Genomic DNA, 13,239 nt, shown 5'->3' on the forward strand with positions numbered 1-13,239 from the left:
AGTGTGTAGGCAAAAAGAGTGCCGAGATCATCTCTCACTGGCTTTTCTGGAGTGAGAATCTTGCCTGGGCCTTTTCCCCAAGATATGTGATTTCTGAGGGTACTTGGGGAATTGGCTTTTTTAAAGCATCTTGGCAAATTGGGTTGCAACTGGACGAGGTCAAAATTAAATGGGGCCTGGAAAATGGTAAGCAGAGAAAATGCTACAACTGTTTAAGCCTTGCTTTTTGTAACAAATCAAGCTTGTGGAGGTGGAATAATATGGTACATACCTTTTTTAATTAATCTTTGTCTTGTTCAAAGAATGTTTTTGGAACAGAAGCATTCAGACTGAGGAGTTCAAGCTAGTTTTCCTAGTCTGAGGCAAAAATAGAATGAAATTTAGAAGAAATAAATATTTATCAAGACTGTTCTAGGAATACCTAGCTAATTCCTGAGTAACTTGCATCAGTTTAAAAAGCAGGAGTTCTTTTTGCGGTTTGGTTGCTCATAGCATGAAGTAGGCAATGCAGAAAGAAGTATGGATCTGTGGCTACTGGCTGAGGGGGATCCAATCCATAGACATTTTAAGGATGCTAGGCTTCATTTCTTAAATTTGTACTGGAAGTTAAATACAGAAGCACTTGGGGTTTTGACAGCCCTCTCCTGTTCTTGATTTGTTTAAAAAAGAAATTCCATTTTTTTTTTATTAACTGCATAAGTCACCATTTGAACAGTGAGCTGTGTCTCAAAATGATCCTCCTTTGCTGAAAGCTTGAGGAAAAGAAAGGCCTCTGCTGTCTTCCTTTGGAGATTGCCTTTGTTGCCACTTGCTGGAAAATAAAAACATTTTGACACTTCAAGAAAAATAGTTTAATTCAGGATGAATGAGAATGGCCAATTACACTGTATTGTTTGCTTTATTTTTGAGGGTGGGGGAAGTTGTTAAGGGCTTAGCTCTCCCCAGTTGCTATAGTAGAGTGACAGAATCCTAGTAACTTCTTTGTTTCCTGCTTTGTAAAACCCTGTTTTCTCATTTGCAGTGTCAGGGAATTTTGTCCTTCTAAATGGTTCTCTGTCATTCCTTTTTCAACAGTCTCACATTATTCTTCATGGTACTTGCTGGGGGAAAAAAATGGCTGTGATCAGGACTCAGTTCTAGATTGCTGTGATTGTACCACCTTAAAATACGAGTTTTGTCATGGTAGTGCAGTAATTTTCAATGCTTACTCTTCCATTCCCTCTTATCATGTGTCAGATCTTAGTTGTGATAATTTCTATAACCTCTGATATCAACTATGCCAACCTATGCACGTTTATAATACTTTGAGTGTCTCAGCAAATACCATCTTAGGCAATGCTGCAATAGAAATAATTTCAGTAATATGATCAAGTTGATATGTAGATGAATTAAATAATATTTTTAATTATTTCTGTTAATGTCTCAGTAGGGCAGAGGAGGGATAAAGCAAGATTTAAGTAGTGTGTGCAGTTAGATGTGCTACCTGTTGTTACTTATGTTTCACAGGCACCTCTTTTGGTATGCCATCCCAAGAAATGAATAAAAGTACACAACAAGTATTAGAATATACAGAACCACCACAGAAAAGAACTAGGAGGAAGCTAATGGACTCTCCCGTGCTAGCTCAAAGTCCGCCTGCCTCCAACAAATGCAGCTCCCAGCACCTGGAGGATTCTCTTGCCAAGGATGTCTACCCCATAGTCTATACTCCAGACTCTTGCAGAAAGCCAGTGCAAAGCTTCTGTGCTGAGGCTGTGGTGAAGAAGGCTTTGCACCTTGCAGGCCTGGGGGAAGTCAGTCCTTGTAGTACAGATGTGCCAGTCAACAAGGCCAGTATTATGGACACTACACATGACGTGATCCCAGAGTGCGACGAAGCCATCATGAACTCGACAGTAATTCTCTATGAAGGTACAGATGAAACAACTGAGACGTCTGCTTACTCATCTGTGAAGGAGTCACAGCCATGCAGCAATAGCATTGTGCAAAGGTATTTTCCTTTTATATGGGTGAGAAATATTACCGAGTAATTTAATCCTGTCTGTCTTTTTTCCATTTGGGTTTTCCATTTCCAGCTGGGTTTTTCCATTTTATATCTGTTTTATAAGAAAACCTAACATTTTGAAAATCAAACCCTCAATTTTGATCAACGTCAAATTCAATTCTGCCGTTATTTGAAAACAGTAGTATGTTAGTGACAACAATGAAGTTGAAAGCTCATCCTGTTTTATAAGTTATGTACCAAAAAGAAAATGCAGCATTTTTTAAATTGATTGTAACTCAGGCAAGTTACTTTCTCTAAGCCTTATGTTTTCTGTCTGTAAAATGGATACTTAACCTCTCCACTTTGTGAAATGCCATGCTTAAAGGTGCTGTGCATGTCTGAAGTCTGTTAAGTTACCTCAAATAACATAAATAAAATTAACTTCTGGTTTTGGTTTTCAACTTACCATATCTTTGTTTACAGTTGAGAACAAATTTACTTGACTTTTACCAAAACTATGTTTTACAAAACTGTTTAATTCTTTTATTTCAGACTTAATCTTTCTTCCTTAAGAAACAAAAATTCTGTCCCAGTATTTGAGAAGCCCTCATATATGGCAATGACTTCGGCTGCTCAGAGAAAAAGAAAGATACTAAGGTAAGATTAAACTGACCCTTCTATACAAAATGAATTTTCATTTCTTGTGTTCTTACTTCAGTTTTGTTATTCTATTTCAAATCTGAAAACACCTTATAGAAGTCATTGGGACCTGCATATGACATACTCTGATTCAAATATTATTGAATTCGATTTAATTTTTTCTTGTTTTTCTAGGTAACTTCAGTAGATTTTTTTTTCTTTAGTTTTGGTTTAAGAATTTCTATTATAATAATTACAAACTAATACCGTGTCTTGTGTAGCTGCTGTCTACTCATTATAGAAAGATGGCACATAATTTTGAGAAGAGAAATTTCTTCATCAATTAAAAGAGCTAAGTTTTTTGAAAATGCTCTGCCTTTGCTGGAGCATATTAGAAACTACCAAAATAGAAAGCAGGGAAAAAAAATATAGGCGACAATACTTGTGTGATCAACTTTGATTTTCTGATAATTCATTTTCAGTCTCATATATTGTGACTTAATTTTTGCAACCTACTCTAGGAAGTACTTGTGTATCATCACTTCTGGTTTGTGACCCCAAAAGAGGCTTGTTAGTAGAAGCACCAGAAAAGCTGAAACTGAATAGACAATAAGTTGAATTTTAAATTTTTTGTGTATATTTCTTTGGTTGGTTTTGAGCGGTTTTTAATATATTTAAAACCTGATTATCTATGAAACAGATCCTTTTTTTATTTCCAAAAGCAAAAATTGATACAACCTTTTTTAAAATCATGTTACAAGTCACCTGTTGCTTGACAATGAGTGGAGTACCACAACACAGGTCTTATGAAGAATTATCTCAAGACTGTTGGGACAAGTCTATAGATAGATCATCGGACATAGAAGAAACTTAAGTGCCTTTTTGTTTATTAGCATCTTCAAAACAGAGAATTATCCTAGAAGATCGGATTCATCTGGTCTAGTTATCATGTTACTGTTCTGATTGTTATCATTTACTGTTCTAAACTGTTCTTGCTAGGACGAGGAATAAACTCTTTCTCTAGGATAAGAAAAGAGGCACTGCTCACATTTTCAAATAGCTGATTATGAATTTAGCAAAATAAATCACCTGTTCTCTGTAACCAAGGTAGTTTTTTCTACATTCTGTCTAGGGAGAGGTATGGGAGCTTTTGGAGCCTGATTTATCCAGTCTTAAAGTTCTCAGACAGGCTTTTGAAGTACTTTTTTTTTGTAATAACTGTGTAATAATTTTAAAACATATATATATATATGCTTGTTTCTTCCCAAAAGACTATCTCTCTCTGCTCACCTTGGTTGGTTTTTTTTTTTTGTCTCAAATGTGTCTCCCAGTACACTACAGAAAAATCCCACAACTTCTGTCCCTTTTATAGAGATCATCCTGCCTCAGTAACTTGTCTGTAGACTGAAATTATTTGTGATTTTGTCTAGCAGTTGGTGGTAAAGAGAAGGAATGAAAACACATTTGTGAAGGAGAAAAGGAATATGCTTTTACTTTTCAGAGTGCCTTTGTTCCATTCTCTTCTTTACTTTTTCCCTCTTTTCTCTCCCATGCTTTCCCTGATTGAAGTGGCTCACTCCAGTGATTCATCTCCTACTAATGTTAGAATAAAATTATAAATTTCAGTCATATTGACCACATTAGAAGTATAATTTGAACAGGTGTATTTTTTGAGGATAAGGGATTAGAGGCAAGTCAATCATAAGAGAGACTATTTTGCCAAATAATGTTACATTCTTATTGGTGTAAGTTCCCTTGCTAGAAGCATGCATGAGTAGGTTTTTAGGGCTAGCACAAGGAAAGTCATAGTCTTTGCTGCTTGCTATATATTTTCATTTGGGCAGAAAATTATTATTAAGAAAGTGTGAGTTAGGGGACTATAAAGTGGAAATAATACAATATTTATTACAGGAATGGGACAAGCATAGGAACTTGGGACATAAATACAATTAGCTTGTTTATGAGGCTGTCTTGCAGAGTTGAACTGAGGAAGCTTGTGAGGCAACTGCAAAAGGGTGAGATCAGATAGGTTCATAATTTTTGCTGTAGACCTTAAGTCCATCACATAAAGTACTATGGATAAAATATAGTGGTTTTGTTTTAATGAATTTGAAGCCGTAACAGTTTTCTTGCAGCTTAGTTAAAAAGTATTGTCTGCTATGAAGCCACCCCCTCCAAGTGTGTTGGAGGCTGTAGAAAAGTTATTGTAGCAGTTAAAAAATGTGATTTGTTCAATAAACACAGCTTGGTCATTTCAAGGATTTTGTAACATACCTTAAGAATATTTCTTAGTATAATTTGTGTGTGATGGCCATCAAACTGGCTTCTGTGGTTTCAAAAAAACCTGTGACATATTGTCCTGCCTTTTAATACAAGTGCCAGCATTAGTTCTTATTTTCACAGTTGAAGCATTCTTGTAAATTTTTACAAAGGAAAAAGGGGACTGGCGCCCACAGATATCCATAATAAATTAGTTTATTCTTCGCATTCTGTTACGATTCTATTAACACCAGATAATATTTAAAGTATTTCTACGTTGCAAGGCCTAAGCTGCTGTTGGTTGTGGTTGTACTGAAAGCAAACTCCTTCCTGGCAACTTTTGCAGCTCTGCATCAAACACTGTGCTGGGGAGCCTGCAGGACACGGTTTCTGCCAAGCGCGTTCGACAGGACGTCCTGTTGAGCCACGCAGCCCTGAGAGTTCCCCAGGGGGCTGGTAAGTGTCTGAGCTTGGGTGGGTGACCCTGCCTTGGGAGCAGTGATTGTACAGCAAAATAAGGATTGCTGCTCAATTTGTTTTGTCCATTTTAACAGCATGTGTTGCTGTGATAGTGTACTGAGCCATTGGTTTGAGGAGTATATCCCTTTATGTAAAAAAAAAAAAAATCAGCATGTCAGTTGTATGGGTGTATTATTTAAGCAAAATTCGGTAGTATTACAAGGTTGTTGGGAAAACTTTTCCCCAAGAGCTAAAAGAGTTTATGTTGAGAAATTGGTGAACTTTTTTACCAGTTTTGTCTTTGCCCAAGTGTGGTTTATCAAGAAATAAAATTCTCTAATAGTTTCCATACCTGTTTTTAATTCTATGCTTTATTTTACAACACCACACTGATTTGTTTTAATAGATAACAGGTTTTTTTCAGAGATTTTATTGGTCTTAAAATTTGGGGCTATTTTGGGCAAAAACAATAACTGAGGAAAAATTATTTTGCTTCTAACATACTGCTGATAATAATATTAGCAAGTTCTATTGTGTGAAAGTTTGTCTCAATTATATATGCCTTCTCTCTGAGGTGCATAAGTCTTTTCTGTAATAAAATCAGTTGCAAATAATTTTTTTAGCTGATGTTTACAAATGTCTTCACAATTTTATAAAAACCTGTCTTTTCTAGTGCATGGCACTAAGTTGCTTGGCACCTGCAGCAGATTTTAATATGCTAAACCTGTACAATTTGCCTTCATCTCTACCCAATTGCCTCCTTTTCCTCTCCGTCTTCGAAGATCATCTTGGGCTTTTTAGGGGAGATCCAATATTTGTTTTAAAATTTTAGTCTGCTTTTCTTAGGAGAGAGAAAAGCAATATGAAAACACATTTCCGTTGTGTAGCTTTTTCCAGTGGTGTGGGCAATACACCGGTTTTACAGCACATACACGTTTTTAAGTAAAAATTGCTGTGAAGGGAGCAAGTACATGTGAAAATGTCTTATTCTGTATTCATGAGAAATGTTGAGGTTGTATTACAAGAAGCTTTCTGGAAACTGAATATCTGAGTCTAAACTCTGTCTAACCAAGTTACTTGTTTGGCAAATTGCATACACAGTTATATCAGTGTCTGCTACAACAGCCCAGGTTATGAAGTTACAACTATTCAGTCGCTACTCTGAATTTAAGAAACTATGTAATTCAGAAGCATGTTTTGAAATGAGAATAAATTTTTGATTCTTCAATGTTTAACTGAATATGAAATAGACTTTATTTTCAAGAGCGTGCATTACAAGAGCAGAATAGACCTTAACCAAATACCTAAGAGGAAGAGTTGTTTTCAGATTAAAAAGACAAACCTTTCTATGATTACATAGTGTTCATTTTTCAATGCTATTCTATAATAAGAAGGATTAATAACATTTTTACAGACCATTGAGCCTTTATAATAACATCTCATGTCAGATGAGGGTCTAACCATGGGATTTTCTAGACAATTAAAACACTGGATTACTTTCCTAAGAGTGATTACATTTTTGAATACTAAAAATAGGCTTTCAGTAAAGGAAAGGAGTGTGTAAAAATTCTTAGACGTATTCTGAAAAGGAGGCTAAATTCTACTTGTTTATTGAATGAGTGTCTCCCTGTTTCTAATAACTTTTTTCTTCACTAGGAATTAAAATGAAGAGCAGGAAGCAAGAACAGAATATGTCAAGAAACTTTGTTAGAAGTCTTTCTCAAGGAAATGTAACACTGGATGTTAAATCAAGGACATCAAAAAGTCTCTTACTTCGTGTTTCCAAGAAAAAGGATAGGATTTAGTTCTGAGTTCATCCATATTTCAAGCAGGATCAATGGATAGCAAATAAGAATAGGGTGAACTGATTTCCTCTTGTGAATAGTTTTAGGGAGTTTCATAATGTAAATCCTAGAAAAATTATTTTGACCCCCTAAATTATTTTCATTGGAGTAGCTTCCTTGTGTTAAAATCATTTTTCATTTGGAAGCAAGTTAAGCAGATGCTAATATTAGAACATGTTCGTGCTTAGCATTACAATGCCTTAGATGTTCTTAGATTGTTAGCATCTATTAATGACATATGGAGTTCCAAGAGACAGAAAAATATTTCCAGAAGTTTTTTTCTTTTTTTTTTTTGTCTTTCTGGTTTTTAGTCTGTTACTTGTTTGTAAATGTTCCTGTTCTGTTTTTCAATTTAATTCAGCTGTAAATATGTTTTTTGAATAACTTCAAATAAATTTTAATATTATTAAGAGCAGTATGTGAAATGTATTTCTAGCAAAAATGGTCCTTTCTTCTCTTACAAAAAATGTCTAAATCAATTTTGACAAATATTGTTATCAGCACATGTTGTTTATAAAGTCTTCTAGCAAATTTTCAATATTCAGAGACAGAGCAATTTATGTATAATTGTACTGTAACCTTGACAGCCTGCCCAGCCTGCAGAATGTCATTCTAATGTGTTTGGTCTGTGCAAATGCAGACATATGAATTTCTCCAATCTAGTGAGAGCCAGAGGAAGAAGTCCAGTAAGTAGTTTCAGTGGTTTCAGACAACTGTCTGAAGGTGCTTCCAACCTGATCAGTTCAGTACTATGAAGTATGCTGCAGAATTTATTCTTGACACATTGAAGGAGCATTTTTCAGAAGCTTCTGAAGAAGGATATGGGAGCTGCTTGCAAAAGCTTTCAAGACCACTTGTGGAAGGAGCAGACAATGTTGCGGAAGCAGTCTTCATTGGGGAAGTTCAAAGAGGAAGAAATAATTTCTTAAGAAATAAGCATTACTTGTTAAAAATACTAGGATGAGAGAAATTACATCCTTCTAGTTGCATTCTAAAAGGAATGTGGGTGATATACTTGTGGTGAGCCTGGGATCCTGTAGTGTAATAAGAACTGAGAAAATATTGGCCATGGAAAAGGCCTTGTCTGAAGCCTAAAAACTAGAATTTGGGATGTGTCCACATAGCAAGGTGATGTAATTTTGGTAGAATGAAGAGGAAGGGTCACTTTAATATTTCCCTCTCATGAGAAACAACAAGATTTTGGAATTAATTTTAATTTATGATTTTGGCAGCTGATACAGCTGAAGTTGTAAAGACCATTTTTTATTTATGGGATTTTTTTCATATTCTCGGTGTTTAATGTAAAATGAACACAGGGAGCTTCTTTTGTTGATACGATGTACAAGAGGCATGTTGAGTTTTGCTTATAAATATACTTGTAACTTTCATTGCTCTTGTGGCATGTAAGACTTACACATAGATGTCCACAGCAATCTTGAAAAGTTTTTAGACAAGCTTGTGCATGCTATCAAAACATAACACATAACAAATGTCATTTGCATACCCTTGAGTGGAATTGGTTCTATTGCAACACTTACAGGGACTGAAAAAAGTTGCCTAGAAAATTAAAAACTGACATGAGAAGTGATTCAATCAGAAGCTGATTATAGATTTGTTACTGAGGTACATATTTACCATTTATAACTAGCATAAATTAAGTGTTTCCAGAGATATAGCAGATGGACACAGGATTTTGCCATTGAGTAATACTCTGCACCATTAATTGTACGTACATTAGTTTTCTTACGTACTGTGAACATATCTAGACTTCATAAGCAGAAAGTCCTTTGCAGCACATTCCACACATATTCCTGGCACAGAAGTTTTCATAACTTTTCATTGCCTAATAAGTTTTTTGTCAGATTGCCAGCTAGGTAGAAAGCAAAGTGTATTTGGGAAGCGATGGAGGTTATGATACAGCCCATTTCATTTTGTTGCCAATCTACTTTGCTACCTGCTGGGGTGTCTTCACTAACTAGTTTAAGTAATAGCATTTATCCGAAGCACCCAATTCGTTGATTTCACTGTTGTACCATGCAGAGTTAAATTGTGTTAATGGTGCAAGTGTGAAAAGGATGTTAAAGATCTTGTCCCACTGAGAAATTCTTACCAAAACATGCAAAGGCTGCAGGGTGTAGTTTGTACAATTACTCATTTACTTACAACCACATTCCATCAACAAAAAATGCTTCTCAGAGCATTAACTTGGCCCATTCAACTTAGCAAACTTTAAACCAATTTGATTTTTAGTTACTCAAGAAGAGGGAATTAGAAGGATAGAAAAGCACACACAAAACTACCCATTTCTGGGTTGCAGCAGTGTTCAGATCGAAAGTCCGTGATGAAGGTAGGTCAAGATAAAAGCTTTACCTCATGTTTGGCCTTAAATACCCCTGTGCCTTTCCCCCAGCTGCGCCTTCTGGTCATTTAGCCACTCGGGAGCTGGGTTAGGGCAGAGTGGAGCATTGCCTCCAGTGTGCCTGTGATTGGCACCACTGCCAGGCTGCGATAGAGGCTGCAGGGCTGGGGGCTGTGCAGCAGTTCACTGCCTCACCAGGGCAAGGCCTGGCCTGCCCCCTACCCACCCGCATGCATCCCAAATTGTCTTGAGGCATCAGTCTTTCTGACAGCAGGCTCTAGGAAATGCTGTGGTTCTTGAGGCTGCACTGTGCAGGGCCAGGAGCTGGAATTTGCTAATCCCTGTGGGTTGCTTCCACCTCTGTGATTAAGATCACGCACAAAATAATTATATCTGTGGTCCTGTCAAACTGACAAAGCACAAGAATTTGATTGGATTGTTAGAAAAAGGCATTCATGGTGGTGGGAGAAGTTTCCATAGCAGTATGAAGGTAATGAGGCATCTGCTCATTGGAAGAAATGTTTTGGGAAATCCTCTGCTGAGGCAAATGAGTGTCTTGTAAGTTTGGTGCTTTGGCTGCAGAAGACCACAGGTACTATTTGGAGGCCTGAGGACATAATGCAAAAGTAGATTTATGTTAGCAAAGTGGTCCACCATGGAAATCACTTGGACTTCTCGTTAATTTTCTTTCACTTTGATTGGATTTTTGAAAATGTGAGTTTGTAAACAGGCATAAGGAAATTAATTTTAACAACTAGAGAAAGTAAACATTCTTAGAAAATTCATTCATTGGAGGTGTGAAATATGTAGTATTCCCTGCAGGAAATTCCAAGAGCTGAATTAATAGAGAATATATGTAGTGGTAAATGGCCTGTTTAATTTTTCTACTGTGTAGTGCTCTTGGAAAAATTATTCCTGATTTCCCAGTTGTTTTAAATTTAATTGTGCTATCTGTATCGGGTCTAAAGGTTTTACGTAGCATGACTATTGTACATTTAAAATATACAAGCAAGTGATTGAATCTAATCGTAAAATACATCATGCTTTAAAAGGGTTTAATTGAAATGATTTTCATTTTGTATTTGAATTTTAGTCTGCTACACGGCTGGCATTATTTTTAACTGAATTCTTGTAGTTATATTTCACAAAATATTACAGTAAGATGATGAAAATGCTGTTTTCACTGCTAGCTGACCTATGCTCACCTTGCATTTCAGTGAAGCAGTTGGTTCATTTACTTAAAGATGTCTCCAAAAAGAAACTCAGCTAGACTCACTTTAGGTATAATAGTAGTTCTGTATTCTGAAGGAGACTGGGAAACCAGTGCTTGAGTTAACCATATGATTAACATGAAACATATTTGTATTGAAATTTAGTAGCTAAATTCCTGTTGTTCATCCCAAACTGCATCAAGACAGTGACAGAAGGGAAAACAGTCTTTAAAAATGAGAAAACACCATTGTAATTAGATGCTTCATCATGTGTAGATCCAATAGTCCCTCCTGCCACTATGATGCAGGCTACACTTCTAGACACCAAAAGTTGCCTGAGCAGCACATAGGTGATGCCTTAAAATTTATATATCACTCTCTTAGTATATTCACATGCAGCAGCTTTTCTAAGCCATGGTGGGTGGGGAAGGAAGCCCAGAAAAACCACTAGAGTATTTAACCTGGGAAGGGGAGGGGAAACTAAAACTAAAAATATTTAAAGATAACCTGTAAGGGGCAGATAAATGCAGAAGCTATTCACCTGAAGCATCTATCAAATCAACCTTTGTGGGGAAGACAAGGGAACAAATACTTAGATAGACAAATAAAGGAGAAAGTTAGAAGTCAAAATCTGAGTCTTTCAATATTGGAAATAAAAACATGGCATCTGTATTTACATGAGGAGAAACAATTTTAAATAAAATTTTAAAATCATTTGCTAAAAGTGAAAGTCAGTAATTAAATAATTCACCTGTCTAAGGGCAGGTGCACAGTGGTTCAGTAAAAAATGTTGTCAAATAAAAAAGGCCGTGATAGAGACCTTAAAGGAGGTAGAAATCTGAAAGGAAATCTTGAGATATGTTAAATGAGACTTGTCAGAACTTCTTTTGGCAGGAGACAGGTAAATTTGTCATTTGAGGTTGAAGATATCAAAAGCAGCTTTATCAGTTTGGCAGGGGTCACCAAGATGGGAGGTGGGGTCGGAGGTGCAGCTGATATGCTCAAGGGCAGGACTGCCATTTGGAGCTAAAGGAAATATCCAGCAGAAACCTTTGCAACCATTGTGGTGCAGGGTTGGAGTACAAGGCAAAGGCTGAAGGGGCAGGGTGTGATTTTAGCTTGGCTGCTAAAAGCACTGCAGATCAGAGGGAGCTGAGAAGACAGGGAAATACTCTGCTGCAAGGCACGGTGGACGACAGAGGAGTGGTCCTAAATTGGACTGGAGGTGTTTCCAGTGGTGAAGACAACTAAGCACTGGAACAAGTTGCCTGTGTGTCTGTCGGAACTCTGTCCTTCAAGGTGTCAACAAAGAACTAGACAAAAGCCTGTGGGACTTAAGAGTTGACCCTGCTTTGACCATTGAAGAACTTTGAGGCTGAGCTAGATGAACCTTACGAACTTTCTTCCAATTTGAATCATTCTGTTATTCAAAGGAAAGGAAAGAATTCTCAGACTGAAGATCAAATAGAAGACCTTTTATAGACAATTTTTGGAAGGAGTACTAATACAACTGTCTCACCAGCCAAAAGCACTAAAGGTCAAATTTAGGATAGCTGAATAACTACGATATAAAACCTATTGCTTCAGTTGTTCTTAGTGTCAATGACTTGTAAATAGGCAATATTGCTCTTTTGGTTTGGTTTGTTGGTTGGATTTTTTTAGAAGCTGTAGTATTCTGTACAAGAAATGAAGAACGTAATAAGAAATCTGTTAGAAAACATGTCTAAAGGTCTAGTCTTTCATTAGAGGGAAATCAGGTCTCACAAATCTATTAAATTGTTTCACAGACTCTGAGCTTATAATTGAGATATAACTGCACAGTGTAGTCACACTTATATTTTCAAAATCTGCCAGAAGATAGCTCATGGTAACTATTAAGGAAATAATGCTATTTTGGGAAAAAGGCAGGAGGGGATCCATGTAGAGTTAATTTGTCAAATTAGAAGTCAAACCCAAAGGGTAGGAATATATATTCAGTTTTTAGAACAGAGGAAAGAATACTGGCGCAGTCCAGGTAAGTGCTAGATTCTAAGGCTTTAACATATTCACAAATTATTTCAAAAAGGGGTTTTAAGATAAACTGACAAAAATTATTGGAATTGAATTATTCAGTTAGCTGAAACAAAAGCTAACTATGAAGAGGCAGAGAAGCATGTCAGTTGATGAAGGACTGGGCAATAAAATAACAAATCAAACTCAATGTCAATGAATGCAAAACAATGCACAAGAAGGAAAACAGCCCTAAATGTACGTGGCAACGAGTTCTTAAATAGATACTATTACTCAGGAAAGAGACCTTGGAGTTATTGTAAAACACCATGAGAACATCATCTCTGTGGTCAAAATAGCACAAAAATGGATGGAGAACAAACCATTGTGTAAATTCCTTGCCTGAATCTTGGTGTTGTCCTACACATTTCAAATAAATGTAGTTGAATTACAAAAGGTATAAAAATGGATGAGAGGAGCAATTAAAGTAGCAAA

The 13,239-nt window shown here is 36.4% G+C and overlaps 1 protein-coding gene across 1 annotated transcript in view; it reads left to right on the plus strand.

The window, feature by feature from the left end:
• Positions 1-7,595, plus strand: part of KIF18A (kinesin family member 18A) — a 30,883-nt gene extending 23,288 nt beyond the window's left edge. The window contains exons 14-17 of the mRNA XM_066187279.1: positions 1,507-1,990; positions 2,537-2,641; positions 5,229-5,338; positions 6,998-7,595. Coding sequence (XP_066043376.1) covers positions 1,507-1,990; positions 2,537-2,641; positions 5,229-5,338; positions 6,998-7,146 — 848 coding nt within the window. The 3' untranslated portion in view covers positions 7,147-7,595. The remainder of the gene's footprint in view (positions 1-1,506; positions 1,991-2,536; positions 2,642-5,228; positions 5,339-6,997) is intronic.
• Positions 7,596-13,239: the final 5,644 nt, after the last annotated feature.

Source organism: Chamaea fasciata, unplaced genomic scaffold (assembly GCF_029207755.1).
Source record: "Chamaea fasciata isolate MVZ Bird 193981 ecotype frontalis unplaced genomic scaffold, bChaFas1.0.hap1 SCAF_7, whole genome shotgun sequence".
NCBI lineage: Eukaryota > Metazoa > Chordata > Aves > Passeriformes > Sylviidae > Chamaea > Chamaea fasciata.